Genomic DNA, 23,146 nt, shown 5'->3' with positions numbered 1-23,146 from the left:
CAGTGCCATCCAAGCCCAACCCAAGCTTTCCCTGCTGGCCAGAGCAGGCAGTGTGATCATGGCAAACATCTCCCTCCAACTCCTTGCTTTGCCTACAATAAACCAACAAACTCCCTGCTGGTTTCAACACAGAAACATCAGCTGCTCCTGCCTGCAAATGAGGTGAGCAACATGGTCCAGCTGATGGATGGTGCCCAGGGCCAGGAGCAATGGTCACAAACTGGCTTAGAGAGAGAGCAGAGAGAGGTTGTCTCCTCTCCCTGACAGTGTCCACAGACAACCCACCCTTTCTGCTGAGGGGGACTCAAGCCTGGAGCTGTGTGTTCCCCTGACCACACATCCAGGCAGGTTCTAGCACCCTGCCCTCCTCACTGACACCAGCTACAAAGCAGAACAATTCACCTCCTACCAAGAAGCTCATGAGAGGGCAACACAGCAGAAAGAAGGAGGGGGGATGAACAGTCATGGATCCCAAACCAAAGTCTGACAAACATGTTTAGTTCTACAACAAAATAAATATTTTAACTCTGATTAACAGTGAGACTTGTTTTGTGGTGTTTTTTTTTTAAAAAAGAAACAACCCAAACCTATAGATGTAAGGACATATGCTGAATGTCACAACACTTGGATCATGTTGCTGTTAGTCATGCATGAAACAGCCCAATTTATTACAAATATTCACACAGTACAAAGTACAGGATAGCAATAAATGCTGGGATACAGACCACTTGCCCTGCCTACACTTATGCCATCAAAACCCAGTGTAAACAGCCCATCTTTTTGACAGTGATATCCCTGTGGGTGATGTGCTTTCTGGAGCTCCAAAACTTGCTCCTGGTGCTACCTGCTGTGCCTTTCAGTAGCTGTGGACTCCTCTCTGCCAGCAGAGCACCCAGTTTGTGCTGAAAAGGACATTCTCCCCCAAGAGTCTTACAAAAAACCTGTGGGAACTCTGGCATGCATTGTGGAGAAAGAATACATGAACATGGAGAGCTGCTGTATTTTAGACAGTCACAGAAAAACTGCATTCCACTGATTAGAAAGTGGAATTTACCTGTGTTTATTTGTGCAACAGCACTTTTTGATTACCCCTTGGAGCCCCTCCTTCCTCCTCCAGTGTGTATCACTTTCATATATTCTTCACAAAGGAAAAAAAAAACAACCAACCCAAACCCCACCATTTAATCTCCCCTTAAAGATCTGTCTCAAGGTGTTTGCAATGGGGGGGGATAAAGCCAGTTTGAGCCATCCCAGCTTTACAGCAGATTATTCCACAGCTCTTGAAACAAGTCATCTTTACATCCCACCAGCCTCAGCAGCAGTGTTGCTGGAGCTTGTGGACACATCAGATATTGATCAGCCTGAACTACAGACCAGCAACAGGTGACTTTTTTTTTTCCCCCATGCCTTCTCTGTCCCTTTGTTGTTCTCTGTCCCAGCCTTTGTTGTTAGATTGACATTGTAGTTGATCAAAAATTGCAACACTCTGCAAGGAATCTCTTTCCATTCCCTGTGAATATCCTGGAAGAAGGATGGGGACTCCATTTTGGGCCTTGCTACCCTCTGTTTCTGGCACTGCTCTACAACCATTTCCTCAGCCAGCTGGAATCAATCAAAGGGCCAGGTGGCTGTTGAAAGGGAAAGCTGCAGAGCTACATGAAACAAGTGGGGTTTTTTTATTAATCACCAAGATCTGACCACATCTTGGGTACCACCTTAACCCCACAAGATGTCAACACCCTTTTTACTTTGGTTCAAATTCATTTACACCCTGGAGCTATATGCAAAGCTGCTCTGGGGGGCTCAATCTCACATGCCTACATTTGCAAACATCTGCAGAAATGCAGAAAAAGTTTGCTGGATGGTTTTTTGGGCAGTCTTTGACAGCACCTTCAGCCTCCTAGCAGAGCTCAGCCAGGCTCCCTGTGACCTTGGCCCCCTGATGAAGTCAGCTCTGCCTCCTTTTTCCTTTCAGGATTTCACTGCAGTCCAACCAGCACCAAAGAGGTGACATATCTGAGCTGAGGCTGCTCCTGTCTCTGCCAGGCTTCTGATAACCAGTGTTGTCATTTGTCACACTGACAAATGACTAGGTGGCAGCTGAGAGGCTGCTGTTTATGTGGCTCACTCCAAACCCACATGTTTGTCTTATTAAAACATAAGAACACAAGTGAGGGAGTTGATACTAGAACTGGTGCCATTGGCCTTACCTGTTCACAGAACCCAGCCTGCACAGGCAGCCAGGAATTCAGCTTCATCATTAAGACCAAGGAAATACTTAACCACTGAGAATTCAATACACTTCTTCTCAAATATACCCAGTTCTGAACACAGAGAGGGCCTGTACCATTTACAATTGTATGAAAAAGAGCAGTTTTGCTGGCAAATCCTTGTCTGCTTCCTCCACAACACATAGATTATAGTCACTGTTTTACTTCCCCTCTCAGTCCTTCATTTACAAACTCAAACACCCCACAATCAATCCCAAAAGACATGCTGATTACAAGTGCTATTGTGAAATAAAGTCATAAGGTAACAAATTCCAAATCTCAGTGTATTGTTTCAGTGAGCATCTGGTGAAGCAGAAATTAAATATTACAGAGTTTGTTTCTGAATTAGGAAAGTACATTTGCTTTTGGTTTTTTAGATGAGGAATGAACTGGCGTGGACCTTGAAAAGCAGCAGCTTCTGAAAGCAAGCTGAAGGATCTGTGAAAGGAAAGGCCCTCTGCTTGTTTAAAAAGATGCCAACAGTTGCAGGAAGCAGCCTTCAGGAGTCAATAAAAGAGGTTTCTTCAGTCAAATATACAGAGCAAGGCAGGTTCCCCTCCCTGCCACACACTGCAGGTGACATTACGAGCCCATCAACATGCCCATGAAGTCTGATCCATTCTGGATGGTGATGGGGGCTCCAGCACTGTTGTCCACAAATATGGAGGTGTACTGGCCAGCCTGCAGGGAGAGGGGAAGGAAAACATCTGATACTTCACCCCAGGGTAAAAGGAAGAAGAAAAGCATTTCCCTACCCTGACCTGACCACAGGAGCCTCCTGCCCTTTTCTGCGGGATCTGACAAAATATTTCACTGCAGCACGACAGCTTTGACTCGGTGGAAGAGACTTCCTGTAGACTTATAGGTTTGTTGCTTAACTGGATCCTTACTGGAATGGCATCTTTTTGGGTGACCTGGAGAAGAAAAGGCTCCAGGGAGACCTTAGAGCACCTTCCAGTACCTGAGGGGGCTCCAGGAAAGCTGGGGAGGGACATATTACAAGGGCAGGGAGTGAGAGGACAAGGGGGAATGGATTAAAACTGGAAGAGGGAGATTGAGGTTAGACCTTAGGAGGAAATTCTTTACTGTGAGGGTGGTGAGACCCTGGCTCAGTTTGCCCAGGGAAGCTGTGGCTGCCCCATCCCTGGCAGTGTTGAAGGGCAGGTTGGATGGGGCTTGGAGCAACCTGGGCTGGTGGGAGGTGTCCCTGCCCATGCAGGAAAGTTGGAATTAGATGATCTTTAAGGTCCCTTCCAACCCAAACCATTCCATGATTCTATGACTAGTCAGGTGGCCATTTGTGCTCCAGATTCCCTTCTGCACAACAGGAAACACACCTGCCATCTTGACAACACAAGGTGAGATTTGAGAAAGAAAAATATTTAGTGTCATTCTTAGAGGGAAAGTTACTTTTGTGGCTTAAGATCAGAACGTGCCACACAAGTCTGGCTCTTGCTCCTCTTCCTGCCACAGATTGTCTCTAGTCACCCCAGATAAGGTAGGTAACTTTATTAACCTTAGAAAGAAGGTTAATAAAAACTTCCTCACCTCCTGGTGAAAATTCAGCCTTGCCAGTGAGTAAATCCACGTCCTGCCAAGCACACTAGCACAGTGACTCCCAGTCTGCACCCACTCACCTGCAGCTGCAGCAAGCCATGCACATAGACAGTGAAGATCTTGCTGTTACTTTCCAGCCCAGCAATGACTTCCAAAGACCTAAACAGCAGCAAAAGAAAATAAAAAGATATTAAACACCTTCAAACACTAGAACCTCGTCACTGTCATCACTAATGGAAGACATCCAGGATTGTGGATGCAGAACTCAGCTGGAGGCAGGAACTGGGAATTACTTTCTCTCCCAGAGGCTTTCCTTAGGGTCCTGTGGTCTGTATCCCCCACCCTTGAACAGCTGTTAACATGCCCTGTAGACTGATCTCCATACCAGTTACCCCAGTTTGTTGACCACAAGTGTTTATACTCATTATTCTGCAGAGAGCTGTGTGCATTCTGCCAGGAACAGCTCATCTGTTTTCAAGGTATGAAGGGCCTGCTTCACCTTCACTAGGCAGCCTGTGCACAAAATAACACATTCTGCAGCTGAAACATGTTTTGAGAGGACACTTGGATCAGGGGTTCTTCAGTTAAAATTGAAGGGAGAGCTGCAGATCACCCCTCAAGCACTGTTCCTTCATAACATCATGTTCTAACAGCCACCAGCTTCCTTGCAGCAGCAGCAACTGCTCTCTGGGGCACCCTCTTTTTACAGAACTCTAACTCTGCTCCTTCATACAGCATTCAGGGTGGAAGAAGGTGCTGAAACATCAGAACAACAGGTAAGCTCAGTTCCAAAGCAATGCAGAAGCACAGAGCTCCATACCTGGCTGGTTCTTCTGAAATCTGCCTAGCCAGTGATAGCAGATCTAGTTGTTTTCCCAAGAAAACCAACCCCTTTCTTCTCTTTTTTTCCATCAAGTGGTGGTGATGAAACCTGGCAAGTGCAAACGTGCTGTTTCCAGGCCCCTTGTGAGGGAATCATGTGCATCATAGGTAGGGGCAATTTGGCCCAGAGAGAGCAACCCACTTGGCACCACCTCGACTGAAGAGCTCAGTCTGTGTGTCATATCCTGCCAAAAGCCTAACTTGGGTGGGAACTTCCCTCCATTAATCTCTTCTACTCCAACTGTCTCCTTGCCTCTGAGTTTCCACCTCTCTCAGTCAAAAGCCCTCGGGGCTCTTTCAGCTCCCTCAAATGACTGACTGTGTACTTGACATCCCCAGGAAATTCCACAAGCAAGGCTAGCAGCTCAGCCTGTGCCAGTAGGATGTCTGTCCAGACAGGTTCCCATCCCTCCACCCATCTTCCTGCCATGCCACAGACCAGTCACACACCCACCAGATGAGGGAGAGATGTCTCTCAGTCAGTGCTGCTCCTGCTTTGCTGTCCAACTCACTCAACTCAGGACAGCCTTGCAGGGCAACCAACCATAAATTGCAACCCTGGACAACTGATGAAAACTCTGAGTCAGACATCAAAGAATTTTATCTAAATGATTTACAACTGGGTCAGTTCTGTCTAAGAAAAGAGAAGGTTTTACTGTTACTGTTCTTTGGAGAACATAGCTATAAATTCTTCAGCTGGCAAGTTAATCTCAAAACATCCCAATAAACCTGCCTGGGCTGTATGTGACCAGCAGATTGTTCACACATCCCAGTGAGAACCACAACAGTTTTCCAGGAGCTCTCAGCTAAAAAGACCTGCAATGAGAAAGGCACAGTAGTTTCCATGGCCCACAGGGAAGCTTTTGACTCTTGGGAGATCTGCAGGATCAGTTTCACTTTGAAATCCTCTTAGGTGGCTTCCTCAATCTCACTCACTCATTCACTCAAGTCTTTGCTGAAATATCATCAGGTCAACACCACCAACTGGCAGTATTTTTCAGCAGCCAGTTGCTCCAGTCAGCAAGTTCCTTGACTGTCCATCAGGTCAGTGGGTGCAGAGCTACCTCCTACCCTAGTTACTAATGGGTACTCAGATACCAATCAAGTCTTTTCCACGGCCCAGTGAAACCTAAATGAGGCTGATTTATTACACGAAGCTTCATGTCAAATTCACCTGCCAATAAAGCCTCTCAACTGAAATGCCTGTGGAAAGGTCAGTCCTATTTGCAGCAGAGAAGGTGAGGGCTGAAACAGCCAGTCCAGCTGCAAATTTGTGGTTTTCTGGGGTTTAAGTTGTACCTGTGGAGTCGTTTTATGGATGAATTTCAGTGGTGCTATTGCAGGGGTGTTGCTACAGCTGTACTAGGAGAGCTGCAGGCAGGGCAGAGCAAATCTGCCCCAGCCCTGTACAGGCACTTTCCTCCCGTGACAAGGACAGAGCTGTAAGCAGAGGAGGTGGCCACTGTGCAAGCAGCATTGCCCTCTGCTGGGTGCAGTTTAGCCCAGCCCAGGGGCTCCCCAGCCCCTTCTTCCAAGCAAAGCTTGGCAAACTCCTCCTGAGCAAGCTGGCCTTCTCCAAGACACAGGGCACCTATATGCTGCAGGGGAAGGGATGGGAGATATATCCATTTTCAGCTGGCTTCATTCACAGTTCTCTCTACATATGCATATTTTAGCTGTTTAGAGTAATTGGTACTGAAAGGTTAAATACCAGAATGAAAAAAACACACATAAAAACTAAGGCCAGATGGAGTCACTCCCTTCAGAGTTAGAGAATCACAGAATGGTTCAGGTTGGAAGGGACCTTAAAGACCATCGAGTTCCAACCTCCCTGCTACCAGCAGGGAAAAGTCCTGCAAGCTTTTATCATGTAAAATACACTGCTGGGGAGTCTGATTTCCACAGCTGGTGGAAACATTGGCCCATCTGAGAAAAAGTACTTGCCAAGACAGAAGTGCAGTGACTCACGTGTATCGGTGGCACAGGGACTCGATGCAGATCAAGACACGGACGTTGTCTCTGGCTCGGAGCTGGACTTTACTCTTCAACTCACTGTGGTCTGGGAGAAGCAGAGGAAGAGACATCAGCATTTACACACCATAGCAGACCATCAGCTGCTGGTGCTTGGCTTAACAGAGACACCAGTAGCCTTGTGACTTGTGTGTTGGGTTTGCGTGGCAAAGTTTCGGTAGCCGGGGGGACTGCAGGGATGGTTTCTGTGAGAAGCTGCTAGAAGCTTCCCCCTTGTCTGCCAGAGCCAAGGCCAAGTCCCACCAGGGATGGTGGCAGTGCCTCTGTGGTGACATATTTAAGAAGGGGGGTAAAAAACTGCACAACAACCTGCAGCCTGAGAGAGGAGTGAGAATCACAGAATCATAGGGGTTGGAAGGGACCCATGTGAGGAGCAACTCTGCAGATACCAAGGTCAGTGGAGGAGGGGGAGGAGATACTTGAGGGGCCTGAGCAGAGATCCCCCCTGTAGCCTGTGGTGAAGACCCCCTGTGATGAAGACCATGGTGGGGCAGGCTGTCCCCTGCAGCCCATGGAGCTTAATGGAGCAGGTGGATGTGCCTGAAGGAGGCTGTGATCCCGTGGGAAGGCCACGCTGAAGCAGGCTCCTGGCAGGAGAAGGAGATGCTGGAGCAGGTTTGCTGGCAGGATTTGTGAGCCCATGGGTGACCCACACTGGAGCAGCCTGTGGCCAACACTCACCAATGTGGACATTGGCTGAAAACTGGTAGATGCCAGACACAGGTGCTGTGAAACGTCCTGTTGCCAGATTTAATCCTGTCCCCCGGAGAAAAGCTCCTCTGGCCAGAGGCTGTAAGGGAAGAAAAGCAGACCCTGAACAAGTCTCCAACACCCTCAACCTCTGCCCATGATGAAGAATAAGCTTATGTGCATGAGAACAAAGCTTAACAAAATTGCAAGGCCTTATCTCCCCAGAACACACCTTCCAGAGGGGCTCTCTCTCAGCATTTGATGCTCACAAAAGGCAAAATGATCAGTCTGAGACATGAAGATGCCTTTTTTGCTCACTGCCAAACTCTTCTAACCCACCTGGACCTGACCGTGCTTACTGCATCTCCATCCTCTGCACTGCTGTTCTGGTACACAACATTTCCCATGATTTGAGCCAGGAGGTCCCTACCACTCCCAAAGACTCCCAAAGACTTCCTACGTGGGGCCAAGCAGTGTCCCCAGGCTTAAAAACCTGGAATGCTGTACACTGTTTTTGTGATACAAACAGAGAGGAAACACTCCTGTGGGTCTCCAGAGCTTTTCTACCCACATGAGGTCTAAGACTGCTTTGATACTGCTAAGGAACAACTGCTTGGATTCTTACAGATTCCATATTTAGTTTCATTTTGTTCCAGCCTTGGATTCTACAGAACAGGCACAAACCTAGTGAGACAGCAGGCAGCCTCTCCTCATGGCAAGGAAGCAGTCTCAAGTCAAACTTGCAGCAGATTATCTGACTCAGACTAAAATAAACTCTGCGAGAAATGTTTATTGTTTGTTTTGGCCTGCCTCATGTGGATTTGGCTGGAAGTGGGGAGAGGCAGGAGTGGCTTCAATGGGCCAAGAAAGCACATTAGTCAGACTCTGCTTCCACCGCAAGGGCATTCCGTGCAATGTGAACACATTCCTGGGAATGCTGTCCTGGGGGATTTGCCTCCCATTAGTCATAGGGGACAGAAGAGCTGTTCAGAGCTGGCTCTGTAGAGGCACACACACTGCTATGTTCCTAAACATGCACAAATTAATAACTGAGCCACCTCAACAACCCAGCATTTGGGGATGTTTTCCAGATGGGGCTTGGAGCAACCTGGTCCAGTGGGAAGTGTCCCTGCCCATGCAGGTGGTTGGAATGAGATGATCTTTAAGGTCCCTTCCAACTCAAACCATTCTATCATTCCATGATTACTAGAGGGTGAAAGGGGCCTGAGACATGAGGAACAAATTTGCACTGGTGTTGCCACAGATGCTGTTACACTAAAATAAAAGTAGTGGAACACCTCAGCTCAAGAACCAGAGGAGGGTAATTGCCTCCCCATTCTGGTTCATCACCAGAAATTGCCAGTTATCACAGTGCAGAGTAGGAATAATTTATTTAGCTTTCTCTTTGAAAGGAAGTAAGGCTGCAAATATTTGGGTCTGGTGGTGTTTGTTTAGAGTTACTACATGGTGTAAGGAGTGAAATTACTAACCTGCCTTTACTCAGCAAATCCCAAGCAAGCCTCATGAAAGAGTAATTCCCAGTCCTTATTCACCAAGGATCATATTTACCTTAGTAACCTATCAACCTGTAGTCTTAAATTCCACAATCTTCACTAGAAATGTTATATGTATGTATGTGATGGTGAAAATGTATCCAATGCAGCAGCAGATTCCCTATGTACAATGGGAAACCAGTAACCATGAGCTGCAGAACAGTAATAATGGAGTGAAGAACAACTGTGTTTCAAGCAGTGGTTTCCAAGACTCTGTATTTATCAGTGTGCACTGCTGTGTGTTTATGTACACAGATCTGCACACACAAGGAGCTCTGCCTGCTTTATGTACACACACATGGGCAATGTAACAGCTCACCCAACAACAGAGGCTGAGGAAGGAACTTGATGGTGCCCTTATGCTGTCACCACACCATCAGTTTTGGTAATGCTATTTTTGTTTTACCTCATTGTAAGAGCAGACCCAAGCCCTGTGTGTGCACAACTGTCCTGCAGAGTTGATTCATTCCTTTCTTGTTATGGCTATTAGCAGAGCCAGCAACATCATTCCAAAACCACTGGCTGAGCGTGGAAGGCAATTTTAGGCACCAGAAAATTATCACTGATAGAACATTCCTGTTTCTTCATGCCCTCTGTGGCTTTGTTATTCTTTTGCTCACAGAAGTAGACAATGCAGGGAGAGGTTCTCTGGGCAAAATATTCCATTAAAGCCCATGCCAATTAGAGCTCCTTGCTGCCTTTGCTGCCACACAGCAGCACACACCTCCAGCTGCCTCAAACACTGCAGGGGTTTGTGCCTGAGGAGCTAACTGCTTGCACACAGTTTTTTCAGTAAGCAGACCAAAAGCAAACAAACAAGTTAGTGTCCATGGAAAATAGGGACTGTCCACAGAGAACTGAGAGGTGAACTTTCACTTTTCAGTGATAAACCACTGTGGAAAGTAATGAATTGACTTACCTGTTCTTAAAGAAGAGGATAACCCAGCCTGCACAGCAACCACCACACACAAGGGGTGCAGCAATAAAATTCAATGCCAAAGGAAGACATTTAGCTTGGCCTCAAGGCACCAGAGACACCAGGACTCCTGGGACCTTTCACCATGAGAAGGATGTGGGCCACCTTGGCCTTAAATGATCTGATTCCTGTACCATGCCTGGGCCCCAGATAAATCCCACTCCTGTGGCCTGTCAGAGGCTGCAGTCACTTCAGTTCCTGCTGTGCTAAATAGCTCTCTGAAAGCTTTTGCATGAAGCAATGGTTAGAAAGCTCAGAGCTTGAGATCCAGGAGGAAGAGGAGTGGGGAAAAGGAGTATGGCATGCTTCCTTCCAGATACTAAGGAAATCGTGAGACTAAGAGAAGAGAGGAAGGGAATGTTCTTGGAGGAAATTTAGCATGGAAGGGTGAGAAAACCCTCACGCTCTCTCAGTGTTCCAGGTCAGAGTGACAGCACACTCAAGCAGCAGAGTGTAGAAGTTACAGGCCTTTTCTCAGCTCAGGTTCTTTCCACTATCTCAACATGCTTTGGGTAAGGTCCAACTCCAGGAATTAGAGTCAATTCCCATCATCTCACTGAGGAGCACCAAACTGTTGGCTTATTCACATTATTAACCTGACAGAATGGAGGGAGAGGAATTCTCTCTCTCCCCCCCTTGGACTGTTTAAAGACAATGTTTTCATCTTTCCAAGAGCATCCACTGCCTCCCTCCCTGCTAAATTCCCCTATATCAGAGCACAAGCTAAAACCAGACACTTCTTGCCCCAAAGCTGAAATGAAAGGCTGGCATCCAGAGGCCTGCCAGCTCTCCCACAGCAGCTTCAGGGCCAGAAGCAATTAGAAAGCAGCTCAGTGTGGGATAACAAAGCATGGGAAGCGCCAGCCTACGCACCCATCGCTGAGATGTCTTTATTCATATTTTCCCTCCTAATTAATGAGGCAGCAGATCTCCCTAGCCCTGCCCACACTTCAAGTACAATCTTGCCTCTGTGCCAGCACCCACAGTGCTGTCAAACCAGGCTTCCACAAGTGTGTTTGGGAAAGGTCCAGGAAAGCACCCTGTTTAGAATGTAACCGCTGCCTCTAGTCCTGCAGCTGTGAGAAGTCCCAGGAGCAAAACTGCTCCAAGAGGAGAGGATCTGCTGGACAGGATTCTTCAGAAATGGGACTCAGTGCAGCTGGGAAGAAAGCTGGGCACCTTGCTACATGCACAGTGCTAGCAAACCCTGCTAAGAGAAAGCCATATTCTCTCTTCGTACTCTTCAAATTCTTGACAAATTCAAATTCAGATCCTATTTGCAGCTGGTTCAGAAGTGGTTTTAGTATCAAATTCAACAGCTGGCTTGTAACCCTGCTTTTAATGCCCCACAGCACCCCATGATGGGGTGCTGGTCATTGTAACAGGACTGAATGAAATTACACAGGTAACTTCTATTAGTCTTCTGTAAAATATTATGTAAAGAATTTCAGCATCAGGATTGGTCCATCTGACAAAATGATGGCTCAGAAATCTACAGCCAGTGGCTTCTGTCTGCCTCTGACATTTTTCTACATCTGAAGGTTACTCTGGAATTAAACAGGGTGTGCACTGAAAAAAAAAAAAGAACAGATTCTTCAGCCTAATGCCAAACATGGACAAGTCTTTCTCCATCATTAACTGAAATAAAAAGACTGGCTGTTGTTTGGGCCTGTGAGACAGCCCTCTCCTGCACAGACCTGTTGGAACTTCAGAAAGAGCTGTAATGAGATTCAGTTGGGCTGCAAGAGAGGAAGAAATTCTGACAAAGGGTTTGTCAGGAAGGAGAGGACTCAAAGCTAAGTGTCCATCTCACTGCAGCTGAGCTTCAGTGCAGAAATCACCACATGAGCTTCTACTCCTGTCAGTCACAAAAAAGGCAGTGCTGTGTTCATCCAAACCTGAGATGAGCTACTGGGATGAGTCTGGCCTTTCAGGAAACACCTTGATCTACAGAGCCACCAGCAGCTCTGCAGACTGGGGGAACTACAGCTGATCTACACACAGTGGCTGTGGAGGAGCTGCACAGGCTCTGTCTGTAATCCCCTCTCACCGACTGGAAGTTCTGAAGTTCTACCAAGGTCTTCTTATCTACAGTGACTTGTCCTTTCAGCTTGCAGTGGAATGCCTCCTCCACACGTCTGTGGGGTGAAACTTCCTCCAAGGAGAGCAGGAGTGGAGGCAGCTGGCTAGGATGAGCTGAAATAGCCAGGGATGCTCGACGCTCAATGGCTTCTGGGAAGAAGAAGTGTAAGAAAAGAAAGGCTTAGTTTCAGAGCCTGGTGTGGGAAACCATTAGTCGTGCAATTAGACTCTGCTCTCAACTCTTCAGCTCAAACCAAGCATCACTGGGGAAACATTTTTTCAAATTTGTGATTGCCAGAGAGGGAAATGCTTTCAGGTAAAGGTTAGCAAAGCCAGTTCTTTCCCATGCTAGAAGCACATCACAACAGCACAAAGCTCTGACAGTCATTACCTTTCAATATCTCCTTAAACTCCTGCAGAAGGACTTCCCGGGTGACTTCAGCACCAGGTGCTCCTGGAGGTCCCTGGGGGCCTGGAGGTCCTGGAGGCCCAACAAGGCCACGCTAAGGGAACAGCCACAGAAAAACATCAGTTAGAACCAGACAATTGCACTGACAGACCAAAAATTTTCTCAGCCATGAGCCAGTTCCACAGGGCTGTCAGCCACCTGAGCAGCCCCCTCCACCATCCATCAGGCCTGATGCAGTAAATCTTAAACTGAGTCTCCAGGCACCTGTGAATTCCAGCACTTGGAATTTCCTCACATCTTTTCATATGGGAGGATAAACTGCTCTAGTAATCAAGTACATGTATATGGTGTGGAACTAGAATTGCTATCTAGCCACACATTACTAACACATATTGCTCAGCCAAAATGATCACCTACATGAACGTCTGCTGCTGCAACAGCAGAGCTCTCAAAAAAAAAAAATGGAACAGTTTATTCAAAACAGATTAAAGGCTAGCACACACACATTAGAGCTTTAAACTAGTAGTACAAACATGCAAGTGTTATCAATGCTATTTTGATGTCTGTTGTTCCCAGGGAGCTCCTGCTTCCTCAACTGAGCTGCAGAAAACCTGCATGGAAGCACTCCTGCCTGCTCACTGAGGAATAAAGGGAAATCATTAAAAGCATTCAAGATTGTCTAAGCAGCAGATTAAAAGTGCACACATGATCAAGCATCACTCAGCAGATGATCAGTAATTCATTAATTTGAAATAAATTACTTGTCCAGACCTTGATTATTATATATAGATATATCCTTTGAGATACCTGGACTGGTACTGGAAGAAAAAAAATAATTTTACTTCTACTGAGAAAAAAAAAAACAACACAACAGAAAAGGCTCAGTCCAAGAAACAGCTGCTTTGAAGGAAAATGAATGTTGACAGTGGAATCCCCATACCTTATCTTAGAAAGCATATGGCACTTACTGTCTCAAACTTCTCCAAAATACTTGGAGAAATTAAAACCAAATTAAAATGCAGCACTCGGTGGTGAGGAGGCAAAAGCTGGAGCATACAAAACACTTTGCATATCAGCAGTGGGCAGGGAAGCCAGGCTGCACATTTATTAGCTGATGGCCACCTAGCAATAACCTACTAATTTCTTGTCTTTCCCCTTGCATCTCCTCTTGGAGGTGTTGCCATCATCTGGGCGGTGAACAAAGGAGATCCAGGTTCGCCGTGGATCTGTGATCCGAGGATCTGGAGATTCCAGGATCTAAAGAGAAGCAAGAACAAAACCTGATATCACTCTCCATGGATGCACAGAATGCAGCTTCCAGAGCAGGCTGTTGTCTGCTGCCTAAGCCACATCCTCCATCCAAAAGGGTAGGACAAAATGGGACTTGACACATCTGTAACAAGCAGCTCAGGCTGGACCATCTAGTCCCGCGCCCCTTTTGGTCCTCATTTCCAGGAGCACTGCAAATACAGGCTAGTGCTGCAATCTGAGCTCTGACAAAGTGCAGGAAGGACACCAGCCCTTCAGAGAGTCCCAGCAGAATGAGATCTTTTTTCTTCCTAAGCTACAGGCTACAGTGGAAATGTCCTGAAAGCCAGAAGATGCTGCCCTTCAAACATCAAAATGCCTTCTCATAACTTCACGTGCCATCACTTGCAGGGCCTCCCAGGTCCCTTCCTTAAGAAATCAGTAAGATCCAAGAGCTGGGTGCACCTCACAGACCTTTCTCAAGCTTTTGAGACTCTCAGCCCTCTGACAGTCCTAACATGTGCCACAGAAAACCTGCCCAGATGCCAGATATGGTTCACCACTGGCATCTCCCAGTTATCAGTTGGATCAAGCAAGCAATACAGGGAGATGAAAATGTACAGAAAACCTTGAAATGCTCTGTAACTTTCAAATCACAGGCTGTGGAGTGACAAATGTGCACATGGAAAAAAAAAAACAACCAACCAAATAATTCACAATTTAAAACAAAGTCCATGTCTGGCCACAGAAAAGATGCCCTTTGGCAAATGCAACTACCTTGCTCATTCCTGTGTTCTGCAGCCACACAGAAATCATCTAGAGGAGCTTTGACATTACAGTGCCTAGTTCTGGATCCCTTCTAAACAAAATCTGGACAGAAGACAGAATCTGTCTTTATGAATTTGGGTCCACTTCCTATTGGATTCCTGGTTCCCATTACCCACCTGCCAGAGACAACCAGGAGAAAGTGATCAAAGAACCATACCTGTTGTTTTCATCCTTAACTGGAAAAGGACTTCTACCTTTAAATTAAAAAAAGGCACCAGAAATAACTGGTTACTAATACCCTGCCAAGCTCTTGTCAAACTGTTGAGTATGGAGATTCCAACCTGTTGACATATTAGCCCCCAAGTGTCCATCACAGTGAGGATAAAAGCACAAGCCTTCCCCAAGTTCCATGAACCATGCTTAATTAGCCAGAGCCATTAATGAAAAAGCCAGAGAGAAAAATGGCAACGAGTACTTACAATCTTTAAAACAAAAAAACCAAACAAACCAACAGAAAACCCACCCTGTGCTTACTGTAAACCTTTGGAAATCATTGAAGAAACCTGTTTTTGTTCCTCCTGCTGAGACAGAACAGGCACAGAGCAGAATTCCAGCAGGAAAGCAATACAAGGCAGTGATGGGTTGAATGCCATTTGAAATGATTCCATCAACCTTTGGAATGCAGGTAGGGCTGCAGTCCCAATAACTGCAGTATGTGGCACCCTCTAAGAGTAATAGGAACCAGAAGATTGCCAATTTTAGCTAGAAATATCAGGGCAAGCTCATTTTGAGGAGAAAAGACCAGTTTGTGTGATCTGCTATGAAAAATCCCAGCAGCATGAACTGTTTCAAAATTAAATCTTAGAAATCTGCTGGAGTTCCAGCTTGAGGTTACAAGGAATGTTGGTTCTTCTAAACAGATGCAAAGCCTGGAAAGCTCTCTCTCCAGCATGAATCCAGGCACAGGGGTGTAGTACAAGGCACCTGTCCATAGGTTTCTGAGCTGATGTGATCACAATTATTTATTTCAAACAGCTTTGGTCAACAGATGATGTACAAACCAGCAGAGCAAGAGCAGCTCCCCAGAAACCAGCTGTGTCGTGAGCTGAGGAAGGGTGTATGTTAAACATACATCTTAAACTCTGTGAAGCCAACTCTGTCTTCTCTATTAGCTAAATAATTGTAAGTGATTTACTGCTCAGACACAAGCCACAGAAAGATCTGCTGCTATTGAATTGCTCTGTTCAGGCAGTCCCCTTGTCCTCCCCTCCAGACAGATGGCTGCAGAGTAGCTGGCACCTGTGCTCCAAGTCCAAGGAAGGAGATCCTCAGATATTTCACCACATCATTCCTGAATTCTCCTGTCATTAATCAGAGCCAGGGTTAAGGTTATGCACACCCCTCCCAGTGCTCACACAAGGGGAAGACAAACTATTCATAACAATCTAGTTCATTCTGTCTGTACCCAGATCAGTGTTTATAACCCCATGTACAGTCAGCTGTAAATTGTGTGTTTAGTCAAGGGATTCTAGTAGGTTGTTTTAGCTAGATAATTATTTGCCTTTTTTATACTTAACATACCCAGGACTTGAATAGCTTTCTGAAATTCCATTGGAAATGTATATGGAACATCACAGGAAATCCCAGGTATTGTGAGATTAGTCACCTCACTAAAACATTAGCACCTTCCCACAAATTGCTTGACTGTATTTTTGTGAAGAATGAGAAAGAAATTAAAAGACAGGCTGAGAGGATCCTCTCCATCTATTGTCACATTTAACATCAAGGCCAAAGGTTCATAAAGTTTGGAAAAGTCCTTAGAATAGCACACAAGGTACAGCTTGTTTCTGCAATAGACATGAGAATTACTCAGAGTTTCATGGAGATTTTATGGTTTCTGATGGGAGAAGCTAGTTCTTTCCTACTCCTTCTGAACAGACAGGTGCAGCATCATCACACGAGGTCACACCTGCAGAGGACTTGATGAGCATTTAAGCTCATAAATGTAAAGCAGGTAAAAGCCTACCCAAAGGAAGAGGTCTTTTTGTCCCTGTGACTGGGACTGAGCTGCAGTGCAGGTCACGAAACAGAAGGAAGCAGCTTATTAATAGAAGCACCCAACTCGGGCAGGATGGAGTATTCCCTCAGTGCTGGAACAGGAGTCAGCACAAGAACAGCTGGGTTGCAGAGAAAGGGAAAATAAAATCAGTTCATTCTTCAAAAAGGGCTGGCTCACATGGCAGGAATTTAAAAGTGCAGTCTCCAGAGCACAGCAAACACGAGTCAAGAGCCTTAGGAACTGGGATGCAGCATTTGCTACAGATGTGGGGAGAGCAGGCAAATATTCCTGGTTTCCACCAGGCTGCAAGGCAGGCATAAAAAACCTCTGCACTGCAAAAATAAGGAAACAGGCCAGCTAGGTGCAGAAGCCAGCAGTCATGGGCAGGCTCTGACCATTAACTGTGAAGACAAACAGATGTCCCCTGCCTTGCTGGAACTCTAGCTGTGAAGAAACAGGCCAGAGGAGACATCTTGTCAGGGGAAAAAAAAAAAAAAGAAATCCAGATGGCACATCCCAAAAAAATAAATGAAAAACTCCTGAAGTTTAAAAATATATATATAAATTTTTTTTTAAATCCTACACCTCTCCAGTGGCTTGCTTAAATTACAAATCCCTCTACAAGACAGTCATGGCACTCCCCAATTTCTCCAGTACAAGGATGATTGACAGTTAAAATGAATGTTCCATCCTTGTGGTATTATTATTTAATTACTATGGCATGCATGAGCAATCCCAGCAATAAGCATGCAAGCCTCTGTTTTTCTTGGCAGCAGCAGCCTCCAGCAGCCAGAGAGACCTTGCAGCCAACTCAGGTATCAGGACTGAGAACAGCTTTGGAATCCCAGGAAAGGGGACTTGTCCCTCCTGGGCTGCTGTTTCCAGAGTGAAGCTAACCTGGAGGAGTCAGGAGGAATCTTCCTGCTAAAGACACTGAAATCAGGCTTACTCTTTAACACTTGAAACAGCACCTCTAAAATCAACAGCAGCCTTGCCAGAGATTTGTAATGAACTTTCAATCAGGTAGCTGGAATCCAAATACAATGGCAACTCTCATTTCAGACCCATTTTATGGCACTGGTGAGGAATTAGCCCAGCCTCTCCCCAGTTTCCCTCACAGTAAAAGACAAACTGAGCTGTAATTCAGACTGCTGCACATGAGCAGAACCTGTGGTTCTTTCTGGCTCTGGCTCCCAGAACAGCACACACTGCCCAGGGACACAGCCTCTGGCCAAGGTTCAGCCAGCATAGAAGGAACTACTGGTAGAAACCTACAGTCAAGTAGCAGAGTTTGGATCCTTGAGAAATTTTTGAACTGTATCTGAACTTCCCTGAAATTCAAGGATACTGGGACCCTCACTCTGCATCTCTGCTAAAAACCAAAGTGAAATTAAGAAAAGTAATGACAAAGTCTGCAGAAATGAAAGGAAAAAGTCAATGCTACCTGTGAGCAGTCTGTGCACCTAAGGCATCTCAAAGTGTCCTCATGCACACAGAAGCATTTCTTAGGGTGGGTCAGGATGGAAAGAAAGCATGAAAAAGTCACAGTTCTGTGAGGGGAGATAATCCTTTCCACCTGCTGTTAGTCCGAGATGTGTGTCCAAGAACATGCAACTAACCATTCCAGTCTACAGTCTTTATGCCTTAAGTTACTGCCCTGCAAGTTTTGCTCAAATTGTTATCTATGTATTTGTCCATCTGTGATGGAATTATAGACTCATAGAATGTCTTGGGTTGGAAGGGACCTCTAAAGGTCATCTAGTCTAACCTCCTACATGTTCAGCAGGGACATGTTCAACGAAACCAGGTTGCTCAGAGCCCCATCCAGCCTGACCTTGAGTGTCTCCAGGGATGGAGCCCCCACCACCTCTCTAGGCAACCAGTGATCAACCACCCTCATATTAAATTATGTATTACTATATTTAAGAATTCTTTGCTTAATAGTTAAAGAGTTGCCAGATACAAAATGGACCTAAGCATTTCGAGTATCTTAATGCACAGATTTATGTGTTGTTACAACTGATTTACACCAGCAAGAGTATTGTCAGCTTTCTTATGAAATTAGGAGCAAATTATTTATTTCAGTGGTGTATTTTACTTATAACAGGCTAAAAAGTGACAGACCACTTTTTTTTTTGCAGCCTGAAAAATCCTACATCAGCTGCTAATAACGTACAGTTACACACACTCTTGGTTATTAATGAGATGTAAAACCAAGGTCCTGACCACTTGTGGTTTTTACAGATCTGTCAAGATTTTCCCTAGAGCAGAAGTGTTAGGTTTGGTATCTTAGCCAAATCTGAAAATGAACTCCTACCTAAATTCCCCCTGTGTTTTCTGATTGAAAAACTGTTCTTCACGTCCCCAAATGGCTCCCTCAGAAAGCTTCTCCCCTCCACTTAAAACACAAACTGCCTTCAGTGGGCACACCCATAATGAATTTAATTAATCTAATGGAACAGTGAGCAAAAGCTGCTCTGGGTGAGAAAAAGACATGGTGTTTGGTGCTGGGAGCTGTATTGCAATGTTCACCAGGGCCACCCCTGGCTGTACCAGTTGAGTTCTGCCTTTAGGGACACCACAAAAAGGTAAAGAAATGAACAGCACCAAGAGAACAAGTGTAGCACAATGTCTCCAGCACACAAACCCACAGACATTAATAATGAACTTTAAAAATCATCCAAGCAGCTCTGAGAAATAAGAACAAGCACTGAATGATGTTATATGCTGAGTCAGAGTAATGAATCCAACATCATTTTACATGGGCCACAAGGAATTGCCAGGAAGCACAGTCCTCCTTCTTCATAATATGCCAGAGCAAGACTGACAATGAGACAGACACAAAGATAACATCATCTGCTGTAGACAGGTCACAGTCCAGTTTCTCTCATGGCTTTAACACTTGTCAGAACCCAAAAGACTTGTCTCAATTCCACATGCAATCACACACTTCAGGCTAAGACTGCAACCTCTTTACAGAGGAGGAATGCAATGTGTGCAATGTCATTGGACCAGCTGCTGCTTTCAATTGAAAGCAAAAGGCCTTAAAGAAAGAATTCAGAGAGATTTAAGTAATAAACCAGGTAGACCCAGCCTTAGTCATTTGACAGAGAGATCACAAAGGAAATAAAATTTCAAGGACTCCTTGGCTACATAGTGGGTAACTAAATTAAAAACATTACACTGTTTCTTGCAGAAATTTCACTGAAGGTAAAATCCTGCTGACCTCAAATCATCTGAGACACTGAGTCAAGCATTTTCCCCAGGACAGGATGCTGCTTTTGAGTTGCTTTGCTGAACTACCCCCAAAAGCAGCTCACAGAACAGCTGGAGGAAGGGACATCATCGTCTGGACTATGTGCAGTCAGGTTTTGAGTGTCTCCAGAGATGGAGATTCCAAAGCTTCTCTTTCCAGTCTTTCCCAGTGTTTGACCATCCTCACAGTAAAGAAGCTTTCATTCTTAAGTGGAATTCCCTTTATTTCAACTTGTATCCCCTGCTTCCCATCCTTTCACTAGGCACTAAGGGTCTGACTCCATCTTCATTCCCTCTACTCAGGTACCAAAAGGTAACTCCTGATCAAAGTCAGCCCTACAGAACCAGTGGACAATCTGCTACTGCTGAACCTCTGCTGGGACAACATCACATCTTGCAAGACAAGATCTTCCCCAGGAAAGGGGGAGGCAAGTCTGGCAAGTGGCAGCTGCAGGTACAGTCAAAGCAAGAAGGTCCAGGAGATGAAAACCTCTGTATCCATCAGTCATGTTCTGCTCTCCCTCTCAGTCCACCTGGGTCAGAGCAGAAAACTCCCATGTGCTTGGCAAGCACATCACAGTGACTCAGCAAGACAAGACTGGAGGAAAAAACTTTTAAAAAACCCTAAACTCCACACACTTACTATTGCCTTGGAAATACCAGGCTGATCAGAAGATCTGAGACTTCTGGTTCCCTGTTTTAGGTAGAGGTTTCACCACATGACTCCTGCACTATGAATGTTAAAGGGAAGCCTTCCCCACTCCTATTTGAAAAGAATTCCCAAGAGAAATTTGTCTCAAATAGTTTTGCTCAATTAGAAGGAAAACAGATCTACATTTTCAACACTATGAATAAAAATCACTACTCTCAGCTAACATTTCACTCCCTGCTTCTGCTTTGATAAACCTAGCAGCTGGCCACAGAGTCTTCCAAGGTAAACACAGCCTTAATTTTTACTGTACAAGGCCAAAAACATTTCCATCTTTCCTGTTATGTGCTGCAGAGAAATAAAATGAGACACTGCTGCTGTTTCACTTTCCTCTGCAGGGCATCCTTTCCTGAAACAAAGCTGCTCACATAAGTACCTTCAAGGCTCAAAGAGATCAGTCCTCCAGAGAGAATGGCTTTCAACCTTCCTTCAGCTTGACAGGTTAGGTGAGGATAGCTTCACTATCACTTTACTCCTTCCCTGAGTGAATTTGCTGTAAATGGCAACTGGCATTTATCCCAGAAATGGTGGCAATTCTTAAGCACTGCATATTTAGGATGTATTAAACAGTCCCTTAGCTTGGGCAGGTGGTATAGAAATATAAAATACAATAGTCAGCCATGACAGTTAGAAGCAATACTGACCTAAAGCCTGGACTTCCACCTGAAACAGATTCTGAGGAGGTAAGTTCACACTGCAAGATGTGGGAGTGGAGATCAAGCAGAGCTCAGAAGCAGTTACATCAAAGATTTGGTTTTGTTCTGTCCTTCTTAAACAGAACCTGCCTTCCCTGAACTCCTCAGCTTTCACTGCAGCCAAACCTTTGCCATGGATATTTTAAAGCAAAGTATTTCAACACAGAAACTGCAGCTTCCAAACAGTGTCTGTTTTAATGAATGCCCACTAGCCTCCCAACAAGTGCTGTGTTTCTTCTGGCAAAAATGTATGTATGGTTATATGGGAATTAACCAGAACCAGTTTCTGGTTCATTTTGCCATCAGGATACATTCTGCTTGCAGTCCAATAACATTTTACATCGAGCCAAATTAATTCCAGAATAGACAGAAATTTAGTTGCACCAGATTAGGTATCTGGCCCCTTTTGCAGAAGCAGCAGAATGATGCAGTTCTAGAGAGAGCAGAACAAAGTGATTGATTATAAGCACCTCAAGAATTTAGCATGTATACAACCTGTCCTGACACAGCCCTGCAATACACACAAAAATTAGCTGAAGAAATGCTGCTTACAGTCCCCTAATGCTAATTTTAAATGCAGCAGCCAGCTTTTTTATACAGAGGGCTGTTTCCCAGACTTGCCCAACCTTAACCAATTACTCTCACAACAGCATTGAACAGGATATGTAGAATGTCAGCCCAATTGTTCTGACTTGCCCCCTCTGCCATGCCCCAATTTTTGACAGGTTTGTTCCTCTATTGCTATAGTGACTGCCATCCCTAATGCTTGTGATCAAAGTCAAGTTTTAGAGGTCACCTCCAATTGAAACAAGGGACATTTTTGTGTGAGCAGAGAGAGAAGGGACTGTGTGATAGGGGAGACTCCCTCCTTTCTCTGTCTCCCTTCCATTTCATTCTGTTCCTAATCCTAGGACCTGCTTTTCATTCCCTAACTCCCTCTCCTACACCCAAGTATTCTATGCAAGTTTTCATCTTAAAGGATTCTGGGGGCTATGATCTACTGACTGGAAATTTTTTTACAGCTTTCAGCCTGGGGTGATTCCCCAAAGATGTAACTGGAAGGATCCTACCCTGCAAAATTCCCTCACTGAGCCTAGGAAGTCATCAGCCACAGCCACTGAGGTATCATCAACACTTTCTTACACTTGCCACTTAAGCACAATTACCACCAGCTTGAATCCTTTCCTTCAAGAGCCACAATCACCTCCAACAGATCATCTGACTACAGCAACATTTATCTCATCTATCATTTTCAGTCAGCACCTTCTCTGGTGGAAGGTGCAGTGCAGAGAAAGCTCAGGCATGCTCAGGTGTTTATACTGTTGCCTAAGACAGTTCTGAAATAACATTGCAGAGAGTAAAAGGTTTGCCTGCAAGAGATACATTAATATTCCAGTATCATTATTTTACTGAGATAGCCCACTTGCCTTCTTTTAATCAATTGTTTCTGAACAGGACAGTGTTCATACACTAGAACTTCAAAATGTCTTTACAATTTTGCAGCTACTATAGGACTAGAACTTCACTCCTGCATATTCTAAAATAAATTACAAATTGCAGTATTCCAGTGTTTGCTCCACTAAGCTAGAAAATCAATCATGCAAAGGCAAAACAGAGAATTTTTCTCTTTAAAGTCAAATAGAATTTGGCAAGATTGCCTCAATCACTGGAAAAAGGAGCCAGCACCACATCATTGCCAGAAAGAAGTTCTACCAAGCCCTGACAACACAAACCACCTACCTTGGGATGCCCGTGCAGTTCTTCACTGTTTGAGAGGGTGGCATTGAAAGGCTCTGTGTACTGACTAGGCTCCTTCTTCATCTTTCTCTCTCTCTTTGCTGCTGTAACTCTGAAGAGGCAAAACTGCTGACAAAGTAAAGTTGCCACAAATACCCAGGTGCACCCCTTCATTTTTGAAAAGGGAGGGGCCAAGGCAGGAAGGGCACTCTCCAAGCACAAAAA

The 23,146-nt window shown here is 45.2% G+C and overlaps 1 protein-coding gene across 1 annotated transcript; it reads right to left on the bottom strand.

Annotated features, from left to right (window-relative positions):
- Positions 1-651: 651 nt before the first annotated feature.
- C1QTNF12 (C1q and TNF related 12) lies at positions 652-23,146 on the bottom strand. The gene is made up of 8 exons (XM_051637187.1): positions 22,925-23,146; positions 13,588-13,707; positions 12,433-12,544; positions 12,010-12,191; positions 7,422-7,530; positions 6,678-6,768; positions 3,908-3,986; positions 652-2,951 (listed from the first exon to the last, which is right to left on the bottom strand). Exons 1-8 carry the CDS (start codon positions 23,093-23,095, stop codon positions 2,853-2,855), a joined length of 963 nt encoding a protein of 320 aa, XP_051493147.1. The 5' UTR covers positions 23,096-23,146; the 3' UTR covers positions 652-2,852.

Source organism: Apus apus, chromosome 20 (assembly GCF_020740795.1).
Source record: "Apus apus isolate bApuApu2 chromosome 20, bApuApu2.pri.cur, whole genome shotgun sequence".
In the NCBI taxonomy this organism is placed as follows: Eukaryota; Metazoa; Chordata; class Aves; order Apodiformes; family Apodidae; genus Apus; species Apus apus.
Note: the sequence above shows the minus strand (reverse complement) of the source record. Positions and strands in the feature narration are given on the sequence as shown.

What these genes read in the sequence shown, in the direction of transcription:
- C1QTNF12 (XM_051637187.1), bottom strand. Translation starts at nt 23,095, where the DNA reads ATGAAGGGGTGCACCTGGGTATTTGTGGCAACTTTACTTTGTCAGCAG. An exon ending in AACTTCAGAACTTCCAGTCG is followed by an intron (nt 7,531 to 12,009) that starts GTGAGAGGGGAT and finishes CTTCCCTTACAG; the next exon opens with CCTCTGGCCAGAGGAGCTTT. An exon ending in TTCAGCCAATGTCCACATTG is followed by an intron (nt 6,769 to 7,421) that starts GTGAGTGTTGGC and finishes TGCTTCTCCCAG; the next exon opens with ACCACAGTGAGTTGAAGAGT.